Source organism: Talpa europaea (genome assembly GCF_964194135.1).
Source record: "Talpa europaea genome assembly, chromosome: 4".
Lineage (NCBI taxonomy): Eukaryota > Metazoa > Chordata > Mammalia > Eulipotyphla > Talpidae > Talpa > Talpa europaea.
This window is the reverse complement of record NC_140070.1, coordinates 80,238,047-80,259,988: the sequence shown is the minus strand read 5'-3', so window position 1 is coordinate 80,259,988 and position 21,942 is coordinate 80,238,047. Positions and strand designations below refer to the sequence as shown.

Sequence of the window (21,942 nt, the reverse complement as noted above, 5' to 3'; positions counted from 1 at the left end):
TTCTGTCACATAAAAAGAGGGTGAGTGTGATTGCTTATTGCTCTCTGTTTATAATTCTTTGTCACCTGTTACCTACTTTTGTGCCTGATAACTTTGGTGTGGGCTTGATTCACTGGCTCATTGTTGATAATGTTAGCTTGATCAGGGTCTACAGGTTGAAGTGCCACCTTCATATCTTTTGGAAGTGAAAAAGAGAGGGCTTTTGCTCTCTCTGAAAAAAATCTAGAAAGGACCCATATGGGTATATTATATCATATTTCTTGATACTTACTCACCTGTGAACTAACATTATTAAGTATACACCAATGTAAGGTCTTTTCAGGAGTGCTTTATCTTGTTTTTACTTCTTTCAACTAATGTGAGATAATCTTAGATTCATTTACAAATAAGGAGACAGACTCAATCTTCTGACTTAAAAACTATTTCCTAAATTTCTAACACCCATACTAGATTTGAACTAAGACCTACTCCAATCTAAGTAGTAGCCAGGGTAGCAATTCTCTGTATATATAGCTAAGTTAGACTATAAATTAAGATTGTTAAATTAGATTGATAATGGTTAATAATGAATAATGAAGTATACCTATTGGATTTATATAATTGTTGTCAGTGTGGGTTTAGAATCATGATCATGATTCATCCCTGGCCCATAGTTTTGAATTAAATGAGAAAACAGAGATAAAGGAATCAAGAAAAAAGATCAAATTATTAGTATAATCATTGATCAGGTCAAATTGGATTCTGGGTTAGGTTTATTGTCATAACAGGATTTACTAATATCTGGCTAAATTTAGATTCTGGGAGATCAAAGTCTAAGGAAAATCTAGATTTCAGACAGTATTCCTGTAGGTGACTTTATTATCACCAGGTTAGAGCCCCACTGAAGAGCATAATCCAAGGCATGACAGGAGAAGTATGCACCTCCCTATATAGGATGACCCCAAAAAGAGAGAATAGAAGGGGCAGAATTATATATGCTTATTATCTTCTCCTTAATTCAGTCACCATATCAAATATTATATCATTCTTTAGAGAGAGTTAGAGAAGAGTAGTACAGGTCAGTTTTCCCAAGAATGAGGCTCTAAGAGATAGATTTCATAATAGACAATATTATGGAGTAGTATACTTGGGCAACATCTTTGTGGAATGAGAGAAGAATTTGGTTAGAAAAATCTTCATTTTGATTAACTTTATCAGAGGTAGTCATTAATTCTATATTGAGCTCTGGAACTGGGATGGCCCCTTGTAATTGTCCTGTCTTTAGTTGAGGTCAATGGATTCTGATATTCCTGCATTGAAAAGTTATTGGGTGAATTCACCTCTGGAAAAAGGACATGACATTAGGCAATGGGACTGTTCACCTGAAGGCACTCCCCAAAGAGAAAAACAATCAAAAGTCATGAGTTACTAACAGCAGGGGAATGAATGGAACATGGGATAGGGAGAAATTTGATTTTTATTGTAGAATACAATGCAGAGATTCAGCAAAGGAGTAGTAACTACACTAAAATGATTAAGTGGAATTTTTTTCCCCCCTGGGATACAAATATGGCTTAACACAGGCAAATCAACACATATACCATATCAACAACAAAAAAAGACAAAAATCATATGGCCATCTCAGTATATAAAAAAATAATGACAAGATTCAACATCCATTTATGATAAATGGATATGGAAGGAATGCACCTCAACATAATAAAGGCCACATATGACAAATTCACAGCCAGTGTCATACTAAATGTGAAAAACTGAAAAGTTTTTCCTCTAAGGTCAGAAACAAGATAAGGATGTCTACTCTCATCACTCATTTTCAACATAGTATTAGCAGTTCTGGCCAGAGCAATTAGACAAGAAAAGAAAATAAAATCTGAATTAGAAAGGAATCGAAAAGGAATGAGTATCTGAATTAGAAAGTAAGGAGTAAAACTTTATAAAAGAAGTTTCTGTGTAATAGACCCAACGTAGGAAGGTGGGATAGTTGAAAAGATTGAGAAATGGGTCTCTCTAAACAATCTATGCAACACTGACCTGACCATGACTGCAAAAGAGTGGCTCAGCTTAGGACCCTGCATCAATGTTGAGTGGCTCCTGACCTAACAGGGGAACATCCTGTATTTAGGGAAGACATGCATGAAACTTCTGGAAGTCGAGATACCTAGCTCTCTAAGACATAGGCTATTTTCACATTCCATTAGGAGACAAATTGATTCAGCCATTATTTATGGGAATTTGGTAAAGGATATAGCATTTTCATCAGGAGAATGGTTTAATATTTATAGACTATTTTTATTTTGAAGCCATTTAAAAAATTTAAGGAAATCTGTTGAATTTAAGGAAATTTAAGGTTGATAATTATATACTGCTTTATGGCCAAAGAAAGTTTTATTAGAATATGATGCACAGTATAATCCAGGAGTCAGCAAAATTTTTGTGTAAAGGGTGAGACAAAATATTTTATCCTTTATGGGGTCATACTGCCCCTGTTGCTGCTACTCAACTCTGCTCTTGCTTGGCATCATCCACTGACACTGCTTAATAAATGTGGATGGATTTGTACCAATAAAACTTCATTAATGAAGACATTTTAATTTTATATAGTTTTTTCTCTGTTGTGAAATGTCACTCTTCCATTTATATAAATTCTCAGCACTCAAAAATATAAAACCCTTTTGTCCATTCTTGGCTCATGGGATGTATGTAAGCATATGTTGTGCCTGATTTGGCCTATGGGCTGTAGTTTGCTGACTTCTACTATAGTCCCATGTGTGTAATCTTCACACACACACACACACATGTGCATCTGTATACCCTCACTAAAAATACTGTGTATATATATTCTGAACTTTTAATGGTCATCATTACTCCTGGAAATTACTGGTTAACATGAGTTTTGAAGCCAGACAGCATAGTTTTACAAGCCCAGCTCTGTCACTTATTAGATGCAAGACTTTAAAATATATTTATGAATATAGTAAAAAAATAGCATTCTGAGAGTTGGCAGATGCCTCACTGGGTTCTTTTGAGGCTTAAATGAGTTAATGAAGTAAAACATTTACAAAGGTGCCCTACACATTATAGAACTATGTATATTCTGTCATTATATAGGAAGGTACAAAGATGCTCACTATTTCTAGTTTTAAAAATTTATTATGAAACTATATTTCACATATTGTACACTTCACCATTTTGAAGTATGTTCACAACATTGTGCAAGCATCCCCATAGTCAAATTCCTGAAAGTTTTTATCACCTGAACAAGAAATCCCATGTATTTCAGGAGTCACTCCCTATTCACTCCTTCCCATATGGCCTGGCAACCTCTAACCTTCTTTCTGTCTCTTTGAATTTTCCTACTTTGGACATTTCATTTAAATGGAGTCATATAATATGTGTCCTTTGTGTGTGCCTTATTTTACTGAAACTTTGTTTTGAGATTCATTTATAGACTATGTATCAGCTCTTCATTCCTTTCAAGGGTTGATTCTATTCCATTTATGGATCTAGCCACATTTGTTGATAAATTCATTAGTTGGTTTGTGCCTACATTCTGGCTAATGTAAATAATGTTGCTGTGAATACCTGTGTATACAAGTTTTAATGTGAACATTTGTTTTTAGTTGTTTTGGGCATATAGCTAAGGGAAGAAAAGTGGAGTTGACAACCTCACTTGTTATATTCTATGCTGAATTTTTAAAAAAATAAGTCTTTTTTTAAAAATGATTTATTTATGCATACAAGAGCTGGGGTACAGGTCAGAGATGCGGTGGGTGAGAGGATCCACCAGAGACAGAGTGGGGAACAGAACAGGCAGAGTGACTGAAATACACTGCTGAGGGGAGCAGCAGGAAAGTCAGTAGAGGTCTTCTGCGCCATGTGGGTAGCTCCCTGGCTGGCTGGGGATCGAACTCATGCTGCAGAGGCTTCAGACAGCTTCATAGGTTGTGTCTTATCCCCTTGTGCCACCAGGGAGGCCCTCTATGCTGATTTTTTTTAAGAACATTTATAATATCGACTTAAAATATATTTATAAATATGGTAATAAAATAGTATTCTGTGATTCGGCAGGCAAAATTTTTCCATAAGCTTGAGGTTAGATGGTTCTTGTTTTCTGAAGGGCCGGAACTCGAGTGAGAAGTGTGAGGTGCGTGTCCACTTGCTTCAGGAGATAGGCATTTTCAGAGGCTTGCAAATACAGGCCTCCTTAAATTATGTACCCACACTGGGGCCTCCTTGGTGGCACAGAGTTTAAGTCTCAGCACTATGAAGCTATAGGCAGCTACTGCAGCACAAGTTCCATCCAACCCAGGGAGATGCCCACATAGTACAGCAGACCTCTGCTGTCTTGCCCACTGCTGCCCTCAGCAGTGAATTTCAGTAGATCTGCCTATTCTGCTCCCCACTCTGTCTCTGGTGAATCCTCTCACTACCGCTCCCCCGCATACCTCTGGCCTACACCCCAGCTTTTGTATGCATAAATAAATAAAATAAATCTTAAAAAAATTTGTACCCACACTGCGTCACATATCTCACCCTGGTGACCCTCATCACTTTTCTGTTATAGCTGGTTCACTCTCCTTTATTGCTCCCTCAATTGAGTAGATAAACATATGGATACCTTGGGGTGATCAGTGTGTTAATAAGATCCTGGGCATCTCTAGCTGCCCTCCTTGTGAAAATATCCATATTTACCAAAAGATTGTTTTTACAAATCCAACATGAGGATTTTACACATTCCTTTAGAAGTCTCTAAACTGAGTTCCATGAGTTCCCTGGAATACGTTTTGGAATGTGATAATAATTATGGCTTAATTGAAAAAAGTAAAAGTCTATGGCGAAATGAATTTGTTAACATTGCCTACTATATGCCGTTCTTTGAGATATTAGTTCATTTTAGCATGTAAAAGGCTATATTACACATTCTTTAGTAAACACACATGTTCAATTTGGTTTAATAGATTTTTCCATTCTCCTTTTTCTTATGGGCACATTTTGTTTTTAGCATACTTATTAACTTCTTGTGGAATTATCTTTGGGAAGTGCTGTTGGTTTACTTTTTTTTTCTTACTAAAAGTCCATTTTCATTTTTTATCAGTAACTTTCTCCTTACATGAAGCTGTCACTAAGAAATAGTTTTAAAGGGTGAATGGGGCTGATATCTTGAGGGTTAAGATGAAGAAGGAGTATCTCTGATTATAGAGAACTAGCTTCAGTTAGCACTGAGTATTGTGCCAGGGCCCTTAGTAGATCTGGAAGAATTGAGTTAAATGTAGAAATATTAGTGATCATGGTATAACATATTACATATGCACACAGAAGGTAAAAGCATGTATCTTATCATGTTCAGATTTTTTCATGATGAGATTAAGTATTTTCTGACCTAGTGTTCATCTGTGACCATACAAAGCATTTCAGTGTCTACAACCAGACAATGCATTTTATTATTTCCTTATATTGCCAGTGATTTACCTAATGTAAGAAATACAGTGTTCCAAATACCAGTTTGAATTATATTTTTCCAGTAAAGATTAATGAGGCTTTTATACTAAAATGCAACGTTGACTTTATTTGTAACTTCTACTTCATTCACTGTATTTAAATTTACCAAAAAGAAAAGGAGTCATTATTTCTGGTATGATTTTTTTTCTCTATAAACACAAGCTGTTCATAGCTTGAGATTGTTTTCATCTCTAGATTCACAGATGTATTTTTCTTAGGATATTTTCATGTTGTTTTAGCTACAGCTTTATTATATATTTATGTATTTTACCTTAAAATAAAATAACTCAATATAAAACACATATAAACAGCTTAGAGTGGAGGTATACATGTTCTTTCTGACAAAGTAAGTGTAGGTAGCCTAAATTTAAAAACAAAGTAACCTTCTATGCTTTATCATAGATTTAGGAAATCTGATGCTAACAGAAAACTAACATGTTGATGTCTTTCTGATGTCTCAAAAAAATTGTCACATAAGCAGAAGTTACACATTTCATGAGTGTACCATTATATGATTCTGCCCAAAAGTATCATAATAAACAGATATTAGGTATTATTCATCTCACACTAACAAATCTATCTTCAGATATTAGGGAAATAAATATTATCCCATCAAATTGGTATTGGTTAGAAATACCAGGACATTGGTATTTGTTAGAAAGAAAAACAGCTACAAATAGATCCTGGATCTACAAATTACTTATGAAATTCAGGTTGTGAAATTTTCCATAAGTACAGGAAGCTGTTTTTTCAGATGTTGATGCATTAAAAGATTTTAATGAAGAGACTTTTCATACCTATGGACTTGATTAACCTCAGATTAGAATTACTCTGTTTAGAGACCTGGAAAAAAATGTTTGGGGACTTAAATTTTGAGAGTAGATCAGAAGCACTGAGTAAACAAATGTCCTTATCTATTCTTTTCTCTTCATGAAACTTTGTTCTTGATAATAAAAAAGAATCAACCTACATAGTTTTCTGAAATTTTTATGACATAAAATCTGTAAATAATATTTAAAAATTTTTTTAAAGATTTATTTATTTATGCATACAAGCTGGAGTATAGGCCAGAGGTGTGGGGGGTAAGAGGACTCACCAGAGACAGAGTGGGGAACAGAACAGGCAGACTGACTGAAATACACTGCTGAGGGGAGCAGCGGGGAGACAGGAAGAGTCTGCCTCTCCATGTGGGAATCTCCCTGGCCGGCCTGGGATCGAACTCGTGCCGCAGAGGCTGTGGATTGCTTCATAGTGCAGTGCTTAACCCCTTGGCCACCAGGGAAGCGCTAAATAATATTTTTAAATTTAGCTTAATATGAACCATGTAATCTGAGTATTTTGTGGAAGGAATCTCATTCATAAATGAAAAATGTATTTTACTGCTGTTTAAATTGTAACTATTATTGCTCAAAATTGGTGTTGTATAGTGTTCCCTTTCAAATAGACTAAATTACTTTAATTGTTAAGATCATGGTAGTCAGACTTATTCAATCCTATAGGGATGCTTTACATTGCAATCCATTGCTAAAACATATATATCTTAGTTTTATAAATATAGGACTTTTTTAAAAAGTGTGAAAAATAGCTAATATACCAGAGTAGCAAATGGAGAGGGAATTTCTTTCCCTGAAAGAGAGATGAATGTCAAGTTCCCACTTGCTTTCATCCAACCTGTAAGTTTGCCATCTACCTCTAAGTTTGCCATCTACCTCTAGATCAAGACCTATGCTTGCTTGTAGGTGGTCTGGTGCTGACGTGTCTGGGCAATAAAGACTTCAATTGCATAACAGATCTGAGAATAACCATGCTAATTTGTGTTAACATTTCATTTTAAAAAGTGGCTAATATTTAAATTTCATTGGGCATATTAAAGGTATTAGTATCGTGGCGTGTTACAACCTCTCGGAAATTGTTTCTCTTGTAAACATGTATTTACAGACAACAATAACAACAACTCAAGGAACCAAGAGTTATTAACCCAAAATGTCTGAATACTACTTGGAATACTTGAATACTCCTATTCTAGGCTTTTCCTTGAAAGAGAGATGTGCCAAATTTGGAGTGAAATCATTGGAAGGAGATAAGTAATTACTGATAGGAAAGAGTGATTTATACAAAATATTAAAACACAAAGGCATTTTTCACCTTAAAGAAGAGAGGACATCAAAATAACATACATTATATGTTCTCAGCTAAAAACAATTTTTCTTCTTTCTACTTCACCTCTTTTGAATTCTGAAGGTTATAGGGTTAGTGATTCATGGAAACATTTCCTGATAGCATTAGTAATTTTTATAAATGACGAGGAAATTGGCAAATTAAAAATGGTGTTGTAAAATAGAATAGGCAGAAGCTTACTTCTAATCATTTGACTTCAGCAGGTAGATGCATCAATGGCATTTCTATATAGAAGAGCAGGTGAATTTTCAATGGCAGTTGTGCTGTTTTCAATAAAGATTTAAAGGTTTCTGGATCCTTACCTTGTGGACCCTATCTTAATTAGGATATTTAAAATGTCACAAGACAATAGTTGTAGATTAAAAAAAATGATTTCTATGAACAAATACTTTCTCTGGAGACTTTCTTAAATATGATTATTATGCTTTGGTAATAATGAAGAGTCTACTAATAACTGTTTCATACTTCCTGCAAAACTTTTTTATCTTAGGCTTGTGTTATGAGCCTATTTTCCACGGAGAGAAAAAAACCAGCAAAGGTATTTTAAAATATTTACACACTCTTGAATGGTGTCAGTTGTATAGGGCACATGTCCAGAATGACAATTTTGTGACCAGAAGGGTAATGGAAACCATCTTTGAGGTGCATGCAAAATGCCAGGAGAGCCCAGCCAGAGAGTGAGATCTGCATGAAAAGTAACTGGATGGTGAATCAGAGGGAGAAATGCATTCCAGAACACTGCTGTCAGTTTTCAGTATCCATGGCTGGATTCTGCAGGACTTTAATGAAATTCCCCTGCTTTCCCAGAACCATGTAGATGTTGCCATTCTTGCTGCTGAGTCTTTACACATAGAATGTGCACTAATATCACAATGCCCAAGGCATGGAGACTCTCTCATAGATCCGCCTTAGAGGACAAACGCTGGAGTCTTCTGGGAGGGTCCTGAAAGTTTAATTTAGGACGTATTTGCATAATAACACAAGTGTATCTGTGCTAAAGGGGGAGGCAGGGAGAGAGAATCCTTCAAATGATATTTGAGTTAAAGGAAAATGCTATTTTTCATTCATTGCTGATAGAAAACTAAACTGAAGGCTTTTAAAAGAAAGTCAGTTGGGAATTTTATTGCAATTAAAAATACTCATAGACTGACCCAGAGTTCTTTCTTACTGCTGCTGTCCCTGCCCTGTTAACACAAGACTCAGCTTGAGAGGATGCTTCCACAAAAATATTTGTTTATTGTGATAATGTTCAGAGTTGCAAAAATCTGGAATCAAATGACTGGCCATCAAGAAGGGGAGTGAATTATGTTCCATGTGGTATTGTTGATCTTTAAAAAATAGATGCAGAAAAACACACATATGACCTCCTTGTATAAAAGAATGGCAAGAAATTGTGTGTGTGTGTGTGTGTGTGTGTAGTGTTTTCATGTATGCATAATTCAATGAAAACAGAGGAAACTAGTTTGTCCACTTGTGTTTCCTTTGGAGAGTCAGGTATGGGTGTCACTAATGTTTAAGGGAGAGAGACAGAGGAGGCGTTCAGAAAAACAACACATATATACATGCATCTCAGTCTGTGTGTCTGTGTGTCTGTGTGAAAGAGATGAGGGGAAAGAAGGAGAGATTGTTTTCATTAATATGTTATTTGCCCTCCCCTGCAAATCCTTTAGGGGTTCATAAAGATGATGGTCAATCTAGGGTACTTAAAATCTTTGCAGAGATAAAGAAATGTGTATCAGAGATGTGTATGGGACAAGCAGAAAGACAAAAACTAGATTCTGGTCTCCTATCACCACTTAGCTGTATGATTTTGAGCAATCTCAGAACATCTCAGTCCATCTCTTCTTAGATGACCGTGTGTCCTACTCTGACACACTGGAAGCATCCAGTGTACTAAAACATGCGGCTGTGTTTTCTGTGATGACTCATGGTGCAGAACTAAAGCTTTCATTATTAATAAATATGGCACTTCACAAACAGAGAAATTCACACTGGAGCTACAAGGCATCATAAATAATTGAGATGCAAGCTTCGAATGCCTGTGATTTGTTGACTGTACCTCACTTAATTCTTTCCTGTTCTTGAATTATACCTGTGCTATTTGTTGGAGTTAAATTTCCCACTACGGGGGCCTCCCCTGGTGGTGCAGCGGTTGAGCACTGGGCTGCGAGGGGGCTGCGAGGCTGCCCGCAGCCTCTGCAGCGCCGGTTCGTTCCCCGGCCACCGGTGAGGGTCTCACAAAAAAAAAAAAAAAAAAATTCCCACTACTGGTATTGCTGGTATTGGTAATGCAGTGAAAACTGGGTGCATTTTATTGGTGACACAGACATTGGGAGTGTCAGGATAAAGAATCATGAAGATAACAATTTGATGGGCTATTAGGATATGCCTTTTCTAGACATTTTTGACCATTGTTTTCTCCATTTAGAATATTCTTCCATATGTAATGAAATGGTACTAAAATAAATAGACTTTATACCATTTTGCTTATTACTCCACTGCTGAGGTGTTTGTTTTGGTCACTCATATTGATCAAAAGAAAATTCTATGTGTAGAATAATGAAGTTAGACTATGCATATTATTAGACTCAACAAAACTCTGTTAATCTTTAACAGTTGTGAACTAAAAGCTGATTCATTTTCCATTCAAGTGTTAATTTTGTCAATGCGTTTCTAAGGCTATCTATATTGAGGAGCATCTCTCACTTTCAGAGATGTTACTTTATTTTTTTTTAATTTAAACTCTTTTTTTAAAAGATTTATTTGTTTATACATATAAGAACTAGGATACAGGCCAGAGGTGTGGGGGTGAGAGTATTCACCAGAGACAGAGTGGGGAACAGAACAGGCAGACTGACTGAAATACACTGCTGAGGTGAGCAGCGGGTGAGTCAGGAGAGGTCTGCTGTGCCATGTGGGTAGCTCCCTGGCCGTGGATTGAACTTATGCTGCAATGGCTGTGTATAGCTTCATAGATTGCATCTTTTTTTTTTTTTTTGTGGGACCCTCGCCGGTGGCCGGGGATCGAACTGGTGCTGCAGAGGCTGTGGGCAGCTTCGCAACCCAGCGCTCAACCGCTGCACCACTGGGGAGGCCCCCATAGATTGCATCTTAACCCCTTGTGCCACCAGGGAGGCCCCAGAAATGTTACTTTTAAAACGGCATTCAAAATCAGGTAATGTCATCATCTTTTGACTATATTCTTTTTTTTTTTTTAAAAAAAAAAAAGATTTATTTGGGCCTCCCCTGGTGGCTCAGCGGTTGAGCGCTGGGCTGCGAGGCTGCCTGCAGCCTCTGCAGCGTTGGTTCGTTCCCCGGCCGCCGGTGAGGGGCCACAAAAAAAAAAAAAAAAAAGAAAGAAAGAAAAAGATTTATTTATGCATACAAGAACTGGAATATAGGCCATGGTTGGCGGCGAGCAGTGGTGAGAGGATTCACCAGAGACAGAGTGGGGAGCAGAACAGGAGGATTGGCTGAAATACACTGCTAAGGGGAGCAGTGGGTGAGACGGGAGAGTCTGTTGCACCATGTGGGTCACCTCCCTGACCTGGGATCTAACTGCAGTAGCTGTGGATTGCTTCATAGTGGTGACACTTAAGCCCTTTGGCCACGAGGGAGGCCCCCTTTGACTATATTCTTAAAGGAGTTGTCATCAAGCAACTATGGTTGGTAGTTGGGTACTTTGTCAAACTATACCATGTCATCCTGAGGGAAACCTATGCGTTCACTTGAGGGGGCAAAATATGGAGGTAGAGAAACTCCCAAATTGTCTAGGGTGACTCCAAATGGAGAACTACTCACATGAAAAGACTTCCCTCTGGAGTCAGTGATTTTTGTACTAGTAAATTTTCTTTTCAGCAACACTTTGCTCTTCCTCATATTGTCTGTAGGGGTGCCTCTAAAAGAAAGCTTGAATGGAGGGAAATCTGTTTCAGAACTTGTCCCCAGACAATTTTATATCAACTTTCAAATAAACTATGGAGATTATTTATAAAAATTCGATATAGCCTGTAAATTTTATGGATTCTCTTTATTCTTTTTCAGGTTGCCTAACTTTGTTGTCTTATTTATTTACAGTATAAGGTTTCACAGTTGTCTGTAGTTAACATTTTTTTGAATTCCTTGGCAAAAGATGACCAAAAATTTTTTTGCAAGAGACAGATAGAAGACAAAATATGCCAGTTTTCCATCTGAATACAGTCTGATATAGTAGGGATTTAACATTGTTATTTTTGTCAGCCACAGCCTGTGTTATAATGCTTATTTTCATGACTGCTTTCCTTGAGTGGTAGCAGGTGACACTGGGCATCTTCATAATCACTGCAGTCCTATTTGTGTTTTCTTGGATTGGACAGAATTTCTAGAAGATGTCAGATAGCAAGTTTAGGTTTATATCACATATAAGTGAGATGCAAAAATGTCATTGCAGAATTGATATACATGCAACATGTCATTCTTACTGAATATTTTCTATTATGTTTTGCTTTATGGAGATCAATTACATAAATTAAGTGGGCTTTAAAATACATTTGTATTTCTACAATTCTGAAGCAGCTTTTACAATTTTGGAGCCTTTAAAAATAACTCGTACTCCCATGTACAATGTTACCTGTGTCAGATTTGTGTCCCCAACTGTGGTTTTTTTATGGTTAAGCAGTGGATCCAGATTAACTCTTCCTCTGGTTGGATTATCTATCTTCTGGATTGTAAAAATGTCACTGCATAACCTACAAACCTCTTTAAAGATACGTGTTTGGCTGCATTTGTTATCCAACAGATGTCTGGATAGTTAGAATCTCTTGAGAGTATTATAACTTGTGGTTTCAGTTACAATAAATGATCCAAGCATTTTTCGGTCTTGCTCCCCTCCAGTTCTGGGAGAAAGTCTGTAGAAGAAATTACAGAGGGTATTCCATTTCAGTCTTCCTTACTCTTTTTTTATATTCATTTCTGTCTTCTAAGTTCTTTATATCTGTTTTTGAAATTGAGGTCACTGAATTGGTGAGCAGTGTCTACATTCCATATTGCAACTCCTGGTTCTTAGCTTCTCTCACCGGAGAGGTTATCAAATTGACATTCAAAATTGGAGCACAGTAAATTGCTGCTGAGATCAAAAGCTACCTAACTCTGTGATTTATATTTTATATTTGTACAGAAGGTCAGTTTTAAAATGACTGGTTCAGAGTTGTAATTCCATATCCTGATGCTTAAAGTGCTTGCCAATTTCCCTTCCAGCTGGGCATTTTAATGTGCACAAGCCTAAGGAAGTGGATGTTGCTAAAGGCAAAGGCTGGAGTATCTACACTGGGAGAGTTTGAGGTTTTGTGGAGAGGAAGGATCTGAGAGGGCAGACAGATAAGGGGGGGCTTGCTGTCTGGGCCTGGGAAACCTGGAGCAACAGGAGACACCTGGGCACTGAACTGCTTGTCACCTGCAGTGTTTGCCTCAGGTGTGCAGGTGCTGTGCTTCTGACAATAATAGTAAATTATGGTCTACTAGTAAGTCAGGTTCAGGGGGTTTACATTTCTACTGCTCTTTTGAATCTGAAATCAAAGATATTTTGACAAGTTCAGACAGTTTTCACCTCATTGTTTCTGACAGTACTACTAAATGGAGATTTTAAGGCAATTATAAATGTGCCTGGAGAAAACATCTTTATACACAGAAAAACCTCCCTCTTAATAATTTATGGCTCTGTCATAGTTAGGTATCTTTTACCATTGTTTTTGTGTGCAAGAGTTGTAATGATAAGAGTATAATTATAATACAAGTGTCATAATAAATTTAATCTTTAGTTTGGCTCAAGAATACATCTTATTTTTGATGATTTAAAAAGAATTGTTGTCTTATATTTAAGTACTGAGTATGGACATATTTATGCTCATTAAGCTGGCAAAAATATTGCTGTACATGAGTAAAATACTAATACACCTAACCCGTAAGCTTTCAGAAAATTTGAAAGACGAAATTGTTTTCTTAAGAGCATAAAAAATTAACCAAAGATTAAATGTAGAGAAAGAAAATGCCATAATCACGTACTGTTCAGCCTTACTAATACTAAGCAAAATGTAATTTGAAACAATTAGATAGTTTTAATCTGTAATAATGATACTAAATAGTAAAAAAGTATTGCATATTGATATAAATTTCCTGAAATATTACCACCCCAAATGGAATATGTAAATGTAAATCTATGCTTGGGTTCTAAAATTATACCAACATTTCAGAAACTTTTTTTATTTACCAAAATACTTACATAAATAGCAAGTGTATTTGTACACAATTGCATTTCCAAATGATCTATACCCTGTCCTTCACTCACACTCACTTAGACTGGGGCAATCGAATCACACCAGTGAGCCTAACAGGCACATGTTGGAGATGTGAAGGAGCCAGATGCCCAGAGAAGCCCCACCCAGACATGGGAAGAATGCAAATTCCACACACAGTGGCCCCACCTGGGAATCATTGTTTTTATTGTTTTATAATGAAATGACATTGAATAAAACAAACTTATTCAAGGATCTGTTGTACTTCTCTAGATAGCTGGGTAACTCATGGTATAAGATAGAATGAATATTTTGCAGCCCTTTAAAAGGAATACAAGGACTAGTTTTCCAAAAATATTACTGGTGAAATCAATATGTTGCATCATAGCATATATAGTGGTATGAGTGTATATGGTTACTCAGTGAGTTGTGTGATGACAGGGGATATTATGTAGAAATTTTTCTTTCTAAATACTCTATAATCTGATTTTTAAACAACGTATCTGATGTTTTGAAATTGAAAATTTGAAAAAGAATGGAGGTCTTGACAGCTGTTAAAGATGATCTATTCTTGATGTTCTCCTGAAAAATAAATCACAGTTCCAAAATTGGGTAACTTTCTCTTATATTATGTATCCCCTACATTAGTGGTAAGGTGCTACCCCCAAGTATATCTTATTTAGAAATTCTTAATTAGCATTTAAACTGATTGCCCTAGGTCTCAGACAAACAAATTCCAGTTGTATGATCATTAACAGTGGTAATTTCATAAAGTAGAAGAGGATAATATGACTGTCTATTGTACCAATTTGTGGTCATTTGTCATTGTGTCAATGTTGATGTCAAATTGATGGTGAGGGTGGAGTATTTTGATATAGCATCCAACAGAGTGTTGTATATATTTGTATTTGCGATAAATATGACTTATCTTTATTAAAGCAGTAGTGAAGCAGGGAGTTCTTTCTTTTAATGTTGGAACAGATTACTACATTATTTTAGCCTAATAGCAAGCGTTTGCTTGAAAAGGGTTTCTAGACTCTTAAAAATATATGAAATGAAATATTTGTATTTATTTTTTAAGTATGTTCTTTATTTTCAGATCATAAAATTTTCTACCCACATCTACAGGTTTTACGTTTCTTTTTCTCTTTTTTTTTTTTCAATAGCATGTTCTCTAGTGTATAGTTACCATATTCCTTTTTTGTATCCAACAATAAAATTAATTGGAAGCATATTCAACTTGCTTAAGAGCTTTGTTCAATGGTATTGTCAACTGATTATGCTTTCTGAGAAGTTGGACATCCATTTTTAGTGATTATGACTATGGCAAACATTCTCTAAGATTCAGGTGTACTGGAGTATTACTTTTTCAGTAAGCTAATTTATTATTTCTTCATAATAAACTTACCAACTCTGTACATTCTTTGGTATAACCCAATGATAACTGTATTGTTCTCAGTTTAAAACAATATCTCATTCAGAGACTTGAAACCTCTTCTAAGATTCTTCTCATGCCTTTTCATTAAGTTGCTTCTGTATTCCTAGAGAATCACATCACAAAAAAATCATCAGTTAAGAGTTTGCTCTCGTCATTTCACTCTTATCTTGTCTTTTGTTCCCAGACATCTCCCCATGCCCCTAGTCTGTTTCTCTGTGAATTCTCTGTACAATACTTTTCCCAAGAATGACCTCAGCTTTTAAGTATTTATAGTCGCTATAAGATGCTGAAGTGAGGTAGCCCATGCCATTTCTTCTGCTTAGGGCACCCACATCATAGCTGTAGGACATGCTGGCAGGCCCACCAAAATTCTCAGAGTTTGCTTCTGTACCCTTCTAGAAAGTGCCATAAGAACTTTAGAATCTTTCATGGACACTGAAGAGTTGAGATTAACCAGGAAGAGGGAAGTTTCCAGATCTCAAAGTACTTATACACACCCTTTTGCCATCTCTTTGTCCTTATTCCCAGATCTTTTTGCAAGTCTATCTGTGAGGCTGCTCTGTTCTAAAAATCTCTGCTAGAAAATGAGAAATTGAATAATGATAGTCAGAGTCTTCAAATTTTAAAGGTAAATCATAATGTGATTATTTTCCTTGGTCAAAACTTCTCTCCTCCTCATAATTATCCTAAGTTTATTTTCAATGCTCCTACTTCCACTGCTGTCTTGGAGGATCTGGATTTTTTTCTTGCTTTTTTTTTTTTTTTGTCATTAGGTTATGGTAGTGTTGGAATTGAATGAAGAACTGTGTCTGTGGACTTTCAAGTTAATATCCCAACTGAATCCTAGACTCAAACTCTGAAGCTAACTATTTGATTTCTTTGTTTTTTGTTCTCTAGTCCATTTATAAGCCACATCATGAGCCTTAAGCTCACACTGGGGAATGGTGGAGTGAGGGCATGGTTATATTAAAGATACATATTTTAAAAATATTACATCCTATGACAAGCAGTTGTCATCTTGAGTATAACAAGCTACTGTGTAATCATTTGCAGTGTCTTAGGAAGAGCATGACGTATGTATAGTAAAAAAGAAAAATCAAGAGAGCTATTTTATTAACCCTTATATCAGTTCTGTTAAATCAGGGTGTATCCAAGCAGTATAAAAAGGAATATGAGAAATGTTAACTTTTTCTTGAATTGATTTTAAAAGGAGATAATGTATTATCTCTCACTTTTTTTTAAAGATTTATTTATTTTTATACTAGAACCGGGGTACAGGCCAGATGTGTGGGAGGGTGAGAAGATTCACCAGAGACAGAGTGGGGAACAGAACAGGCAAACTGATGAAATACTGCTGAGGGGAGCAGTGGGCGAGACAGGAGAGGTCTGCTGCGCCATGTGAGATTCTCGCGGGCCAGCTGGGATCGAACCTGTGCTCTGGACAGCTTCACAGTGCAGTGCTCAACTGCCTGCGCCACCAGGGAGGCCCTTTTGAATTGATTTTATACAAGGATTTTGACTTGAGTAGTTGGGAGGCGTAGCTTGTGCCGGAGAGCACCACCTGCAGCCAGCTAGTCCTTACAAGGGGAGCCAAGTACATTGTGGTGAAGACTGTTTATGTGGATCTCAGACCACCTTGTTTTCAGTCTTAACTCTACCACTTAATGGTGTATGACTTCTGTTAGTCTCCAATTTTTCATTTGTAAAATAGATATTACTATAAGCATGATTGGAAACATTAAATGAGACATTTCATGTAAAATAATTAGCATAATGCCTGACATATTCAACTCTAAGAAAAATGATTGGTAATTTTTTATGTTTATTTTTCTTTCTATTGAAAATCTCATAGATTGAAGAATAAAACTAAAATTGAGGTACTAATATCAAGAAGGTAAACATAGGTGATTTCAGATTATAAGTAGAGAGATTTCAGGATATGTTATAAGCTAATATCACATAAATTTGTGTTGAGGCATAGCAGACTTCTCCTGTCTTGCCTGCTGCTCCCCTCAGCAGTGTATTTCCATCAGTCTGCCTGTTCTGTTCCTTACTATGTCTCTGGTGAATCCTCTCACCCTCCTATACATCTGGCCTGTAGCCTGGTTCTTGTATGTATAAATAAATCTTTAAAAAATTTTGAGTTAAGAAAGAAAGAAAGAAGGCAAAAAGATCTGAATAGGAGCAAAATTCTAGCAGAGTGGGTTTTGTGTTCTGGTAAGAAAATTTGGAGAAATCCCAAGTATATGTGGATCACATAAAAAGTATGGACTAACAATTTTGTCCTCTTTAACCCTGTGGGGAAAGCTAAAGATACTGGCTGGCTCTTGAACAGTCTGATGTACTCATCAGTTAGCTAATAAGAATAAGAATATTCCTGCTTCTCTGTTGCATATTTTTATTTTTTTTTTATTTTTTTTTTTTAGAGGCATTTTTTTTTAATTTATTTATTTGTTTGTTTGTTTTGTTTATACATGCACTGGGTACAGTCAGAAGCGCGGGAGGGTGAGAGAATTCACCACAGCCAGAGCGGGGAGCAGAACAGGCAGAAGGACCGAAGTACACTGCTGAGGGGAGCAGCGGGCGGCAGGAAGAGGTCTGCGCGCCATGTGGGACCCTCCTCCGGTGGCCGGGGAGCAGCCAGGGATCGAACCGGCGCCGCAGAGGCCGCGAGCAGCTTCGCAACCCAGCGCTCAACCGCTGCGCCACCGGGGAGGCCCTCTGTTGCATATTTTTAAAGATTTATTTTTTTTTTACTTATGCATACAAGAACTGGGGTGAAGGCCAGAGGTGAGGGGAGTAAGAAAATTCACCAGAAACAGAGTGGGGAGCAGAACAGGCAGATCTACTGAAATGCACTGCTGAGGGGAGCAGCAGGCAAAACAGGTTAATCTGCTGTGCCATGTGGGTAGCTCCCTGGCCCAGGATGGAATGCAAACCACAGTGGCTGGAGATAAGTTGATAGTAGTGCTGAGTCTTTAACCCCTGCACCACTAGAGAGGCCCATGTTGCATCTTAATAGTAGTCAGGGGTTTTGTTTGCAGCTCATTTTCATGTACTTTCCTTACACTTATTTTGAAAGTTATAGCTTTAAATAACTGGTAATTACAGAAATCATTTAATTTTTTTACCCCACCACCAATAAGAAGCTAAACCACAGGACCACATTAGAAATTTAGTATATTTCATGTCATAAATGAAATGATTTTTTATTTTTATTTATTTTTTATAAGATTTATTTATACAAGAACTGGGGTACAGGCCAGAGGCACAGGAGGGTGAGAGAATTCACCAGAGACAGGATGGGGAGCACAACAGTCAGACAGACTGAAAACACTGCTGAGGGGAACAGTGGGCCTGACAGGAGAGGTCTGCCGCACCATGTGGGTATCTCCTGGGCTGGCCAGAAATTGAACCAGCAGGGCAGAGGTTGTGGACAGCTTCACAGTGCTACGCTCAACCTGCTGCTCCACTGGGGAGTCCCAATTTTTTATTTTTTAGAATTTGCATTGTAATAGTGCAAAGACTTGGAAACAAAAACCACCAAAGACAAAGTTATAATGAGAGAATGCCTTCTGTTATTCTGGTTGGAAAATCTAAATCTATGTTAACTATTGTATTACTTGTCCACAGAAAGAGGCTAACATGATTTTTGAAGGATTCATATGTCTTTTCAAAACAAACTTTGGATTACCTTTTTTTTTTTTTAAGATAAAAAAGCACTGGAACTCCTTGATGATTCCAGCACTATTCATGACTTGCAGTGCTGACATTCTATAGATTGATGGGGCCTTCAGTGTGGAAACACTGAGTCATACCGAAGAGGAGATGCTTTAATAATGAAAAAAATATTTATGCAGTCAGCATATTGGTGGTTTGAATTATAAGAGTCACCCAACAGGGACTGTGTCAGGTTGCGAATTATTCTAACCACAAAATCATTTGAAAATGAATAAAGCAAATCAGAGTGAATCAGTATATATCAGATCTCTTTAGTTCATCCTCCTCCTTTTATATCTCTTTTTTTTAGATTTATTTATTTATGCTTACAAGAACTGGGGTACAGGCCAGAGCTGTGGGGGGGGTGGGTGGTGCGAGGATTCACCAGACAAGAGTGGGGGAACAGAATAGGCAGATTGACTGAAGAACACTGTTGAAGGGAGCAGCAGGCAAGTCAGAAGAGGTCTGCTGCACCATGTGGGTTGCTCCCTGGCCATGGATCAAACTCATGCTGCAGTGGCTGTGGACAGCTTCATAGGTTGCGTCTTAACCCCTTGCGCCACCAGGGAGGCCCCCTCCTTTTATATCTCTTTATTTCCTTTTAAATGGGAAGGGAAGGTTATTAATTTGTGTATCAGAACATGATTCTAATACACTTGAGAACATGAATTAGGATGGGATTAATCTTTTGCCATTCAGGAAGTTGTGTTTTCTCCCCATTTTCTCCCACAGATGTTAGAGAACAGGGTGACTTGTGCTTCCATGAGGTTCTTTTTGTCTTGTGTTTGTTCTCTCTCCCTTTATCAGTCTGTTGGAGATGGTCTTAATATCTTCCATCAACAACTAATTGTGTCTGTTTCAGTAGTGATACCTTTTGTTTTATGAATTTTTTGACAAGTTAAGAGGCATGAAATAACATCACTACAACAGTGTTAATAACAATTACAATTTAAAACCATACTGGCTCATATAACTATTCAGTCAAATGATACTCAATCCAGACTTAAAAACAGTTTTAGATCAAAGATCAAGAAAACTTGTGATCATGGCACCCATTCAACAGTAATCTCGCTGCATTTCTCTCTGCTGTTTTTTTAAAAGCTTTCTCTTCAGGTTTTGATATTTGGTTCTAAATAACCTAAGAGTCTGCATAAATCTCAGTTTTCACTCCTGTAAACAATTGTGCATCAGGACTGAAGAAAATTACTTCAAGTGGGTATAAGAGAAAGATACTATGCTATGTGCATATGTCAGAAATTGACCAATGTACTATACTAGATCAGATCAGAATCATATTTTTTTGAGTCTTCTCTTGATAATGTTTTCTAAATCATTTTAATTAGGAGTTGGAATTCACTAATATTCACATTTCCTTTTGTTGTCACTATTTTTATTAACTTACCTGTAAATTTTCTTGCTATGAAGTATAGATTTCTATAAGACATCTAAAATAACTTCAGGAGAAATATGAGATAAAAATAAATAAATATAAATAGAATATAGGTTTGTGTTACTAGCTATGAACCAAGTATTTTTTACTGGCAACATTAAACTTAATTTTTTACCATGTCTAATTATTTACCATAATTTGTAGCAATCCTATTACAGATACATTTCAAACTAACACTAGATTTGTTCAATTTTAGTTCAAAATTATCATATTGATGGGTGCCGGAAAGGATTAATTAAAATGCTGCCTAAATGGGGCCTCCCCTGGTGGCGCAGCGGTTGAGGCTGCCCGCAGCTTCTGCAGCGCCAGTTCATTCCCTGGCCACCTGCAAGGGTCCCACAAAAAAAAAAAAAAAAAGCAAAAAAAGCTGCCTAAATGCTCCAAGATTGTGGACACCACTCCCTTCCCCTCATAGCATCTCCTTTTGAAGTTATAAATAAAAATGTTTCGCTATATATATTTTATTTTGTATTCACTTATAATCCAATTAAAAGAAAAAACACAGTAAAGAATTTGTACTGCACAAATAGCACTGGTCTTTTAGGATTCTTCTTCTTTTTAAAGATTCTTTTTTAGGATTCTTCTTCTTTTTAAAGATTTTATTTTGCATAGATGAACTGGGGTGCAGGCCAGAAGTGTGGGGGTGGGGTGAGGTGAGGTAAGAGGACTCATCAGACTCATCAGAGCGGGAAGCAGAACAGGCAGATCTACTGAAATACACTAAGGGGAACAGCAGGCGAGACAGGAGAGGTCTGCTGCACCCTGTGGGTCAGCTCCCTGGCTAGGGATCGAACTCATTGGTGGTATTGATAGCACTGAGAAAGCCTCTAGGCCACCAAGGAGGCCCCTTCTAGGGTTCTTATCACCCCATGTGTTAGCTGGCTTTTTGAAAATTATTGAGTTCAATCACAGAATTCTTTTAGAGATCACAATGTCCTAGGGCACACCTCTCAGTTGTTGCCCAGCTTATCTGTTTGGTTTCTATAGCCAATGCATTGGAGGTTATGCCCATTTTTGATCACTGTATTAATGCTTTTCATTTTTCTTCTGTTACCTTTTCTAGGTCTGCAGCATCAAGACAAGAGCAAGGAATCACCATGGTACTGAAATACACAGTATTTTCAAGTTGGGTTGGAGTGTGAATCTAAGGACCCACTGAGGCGAGATGCTACCAGGACTTTCTGTTCTGCAATGGGACACAATAGACATGGAAGAAGAGGAAATATCAGCCAACTGACTGTAGTTTGGAACCTTTTCTTGAGGAAGCAGAGTGGGTCCTAGACATTGAAGAAAAGCATTTTGTTTGTTTTTTCCCTCATCTGAGCCTTTGCCAACCGTGCAACTCTTTTTTGTCTTGCTTTTATCAATACATGGTTTACTTTTTGTTT

The 21,942-nt window shown here is 37.0% G+C and overlaps 1 protein-coding gene across 3 annotated transcripts in view; it reads left to right on the top strand.

The window, feature by feature from the left end:
* VGLL3 (vestigial like family member 3) overlaps nucleotides 1–21,661 on the top strand; it is a gene marked incomplete at both ends in the record, with an annotated part of 44,122 nt that extends 22,461 nt beyond the window's left edge. For all 3 annotated transcript variants that reach the window (XM_084231284.1, XM_084231283.1, XM_084231282.1), the window contains one exon: nucleotides 21,618–21,661. In XM_084231284.1, the coding sequence (XP_084087410.1) occupies nucleotides 21,618–21,661 (44 nt within the window). The remainder of the gene's footprint in view (nucleotides 1–21,617) is intronic.
* Between the last annotated feature and the right edge of the window lie 281 nt (nucleotides 21,662–21,942).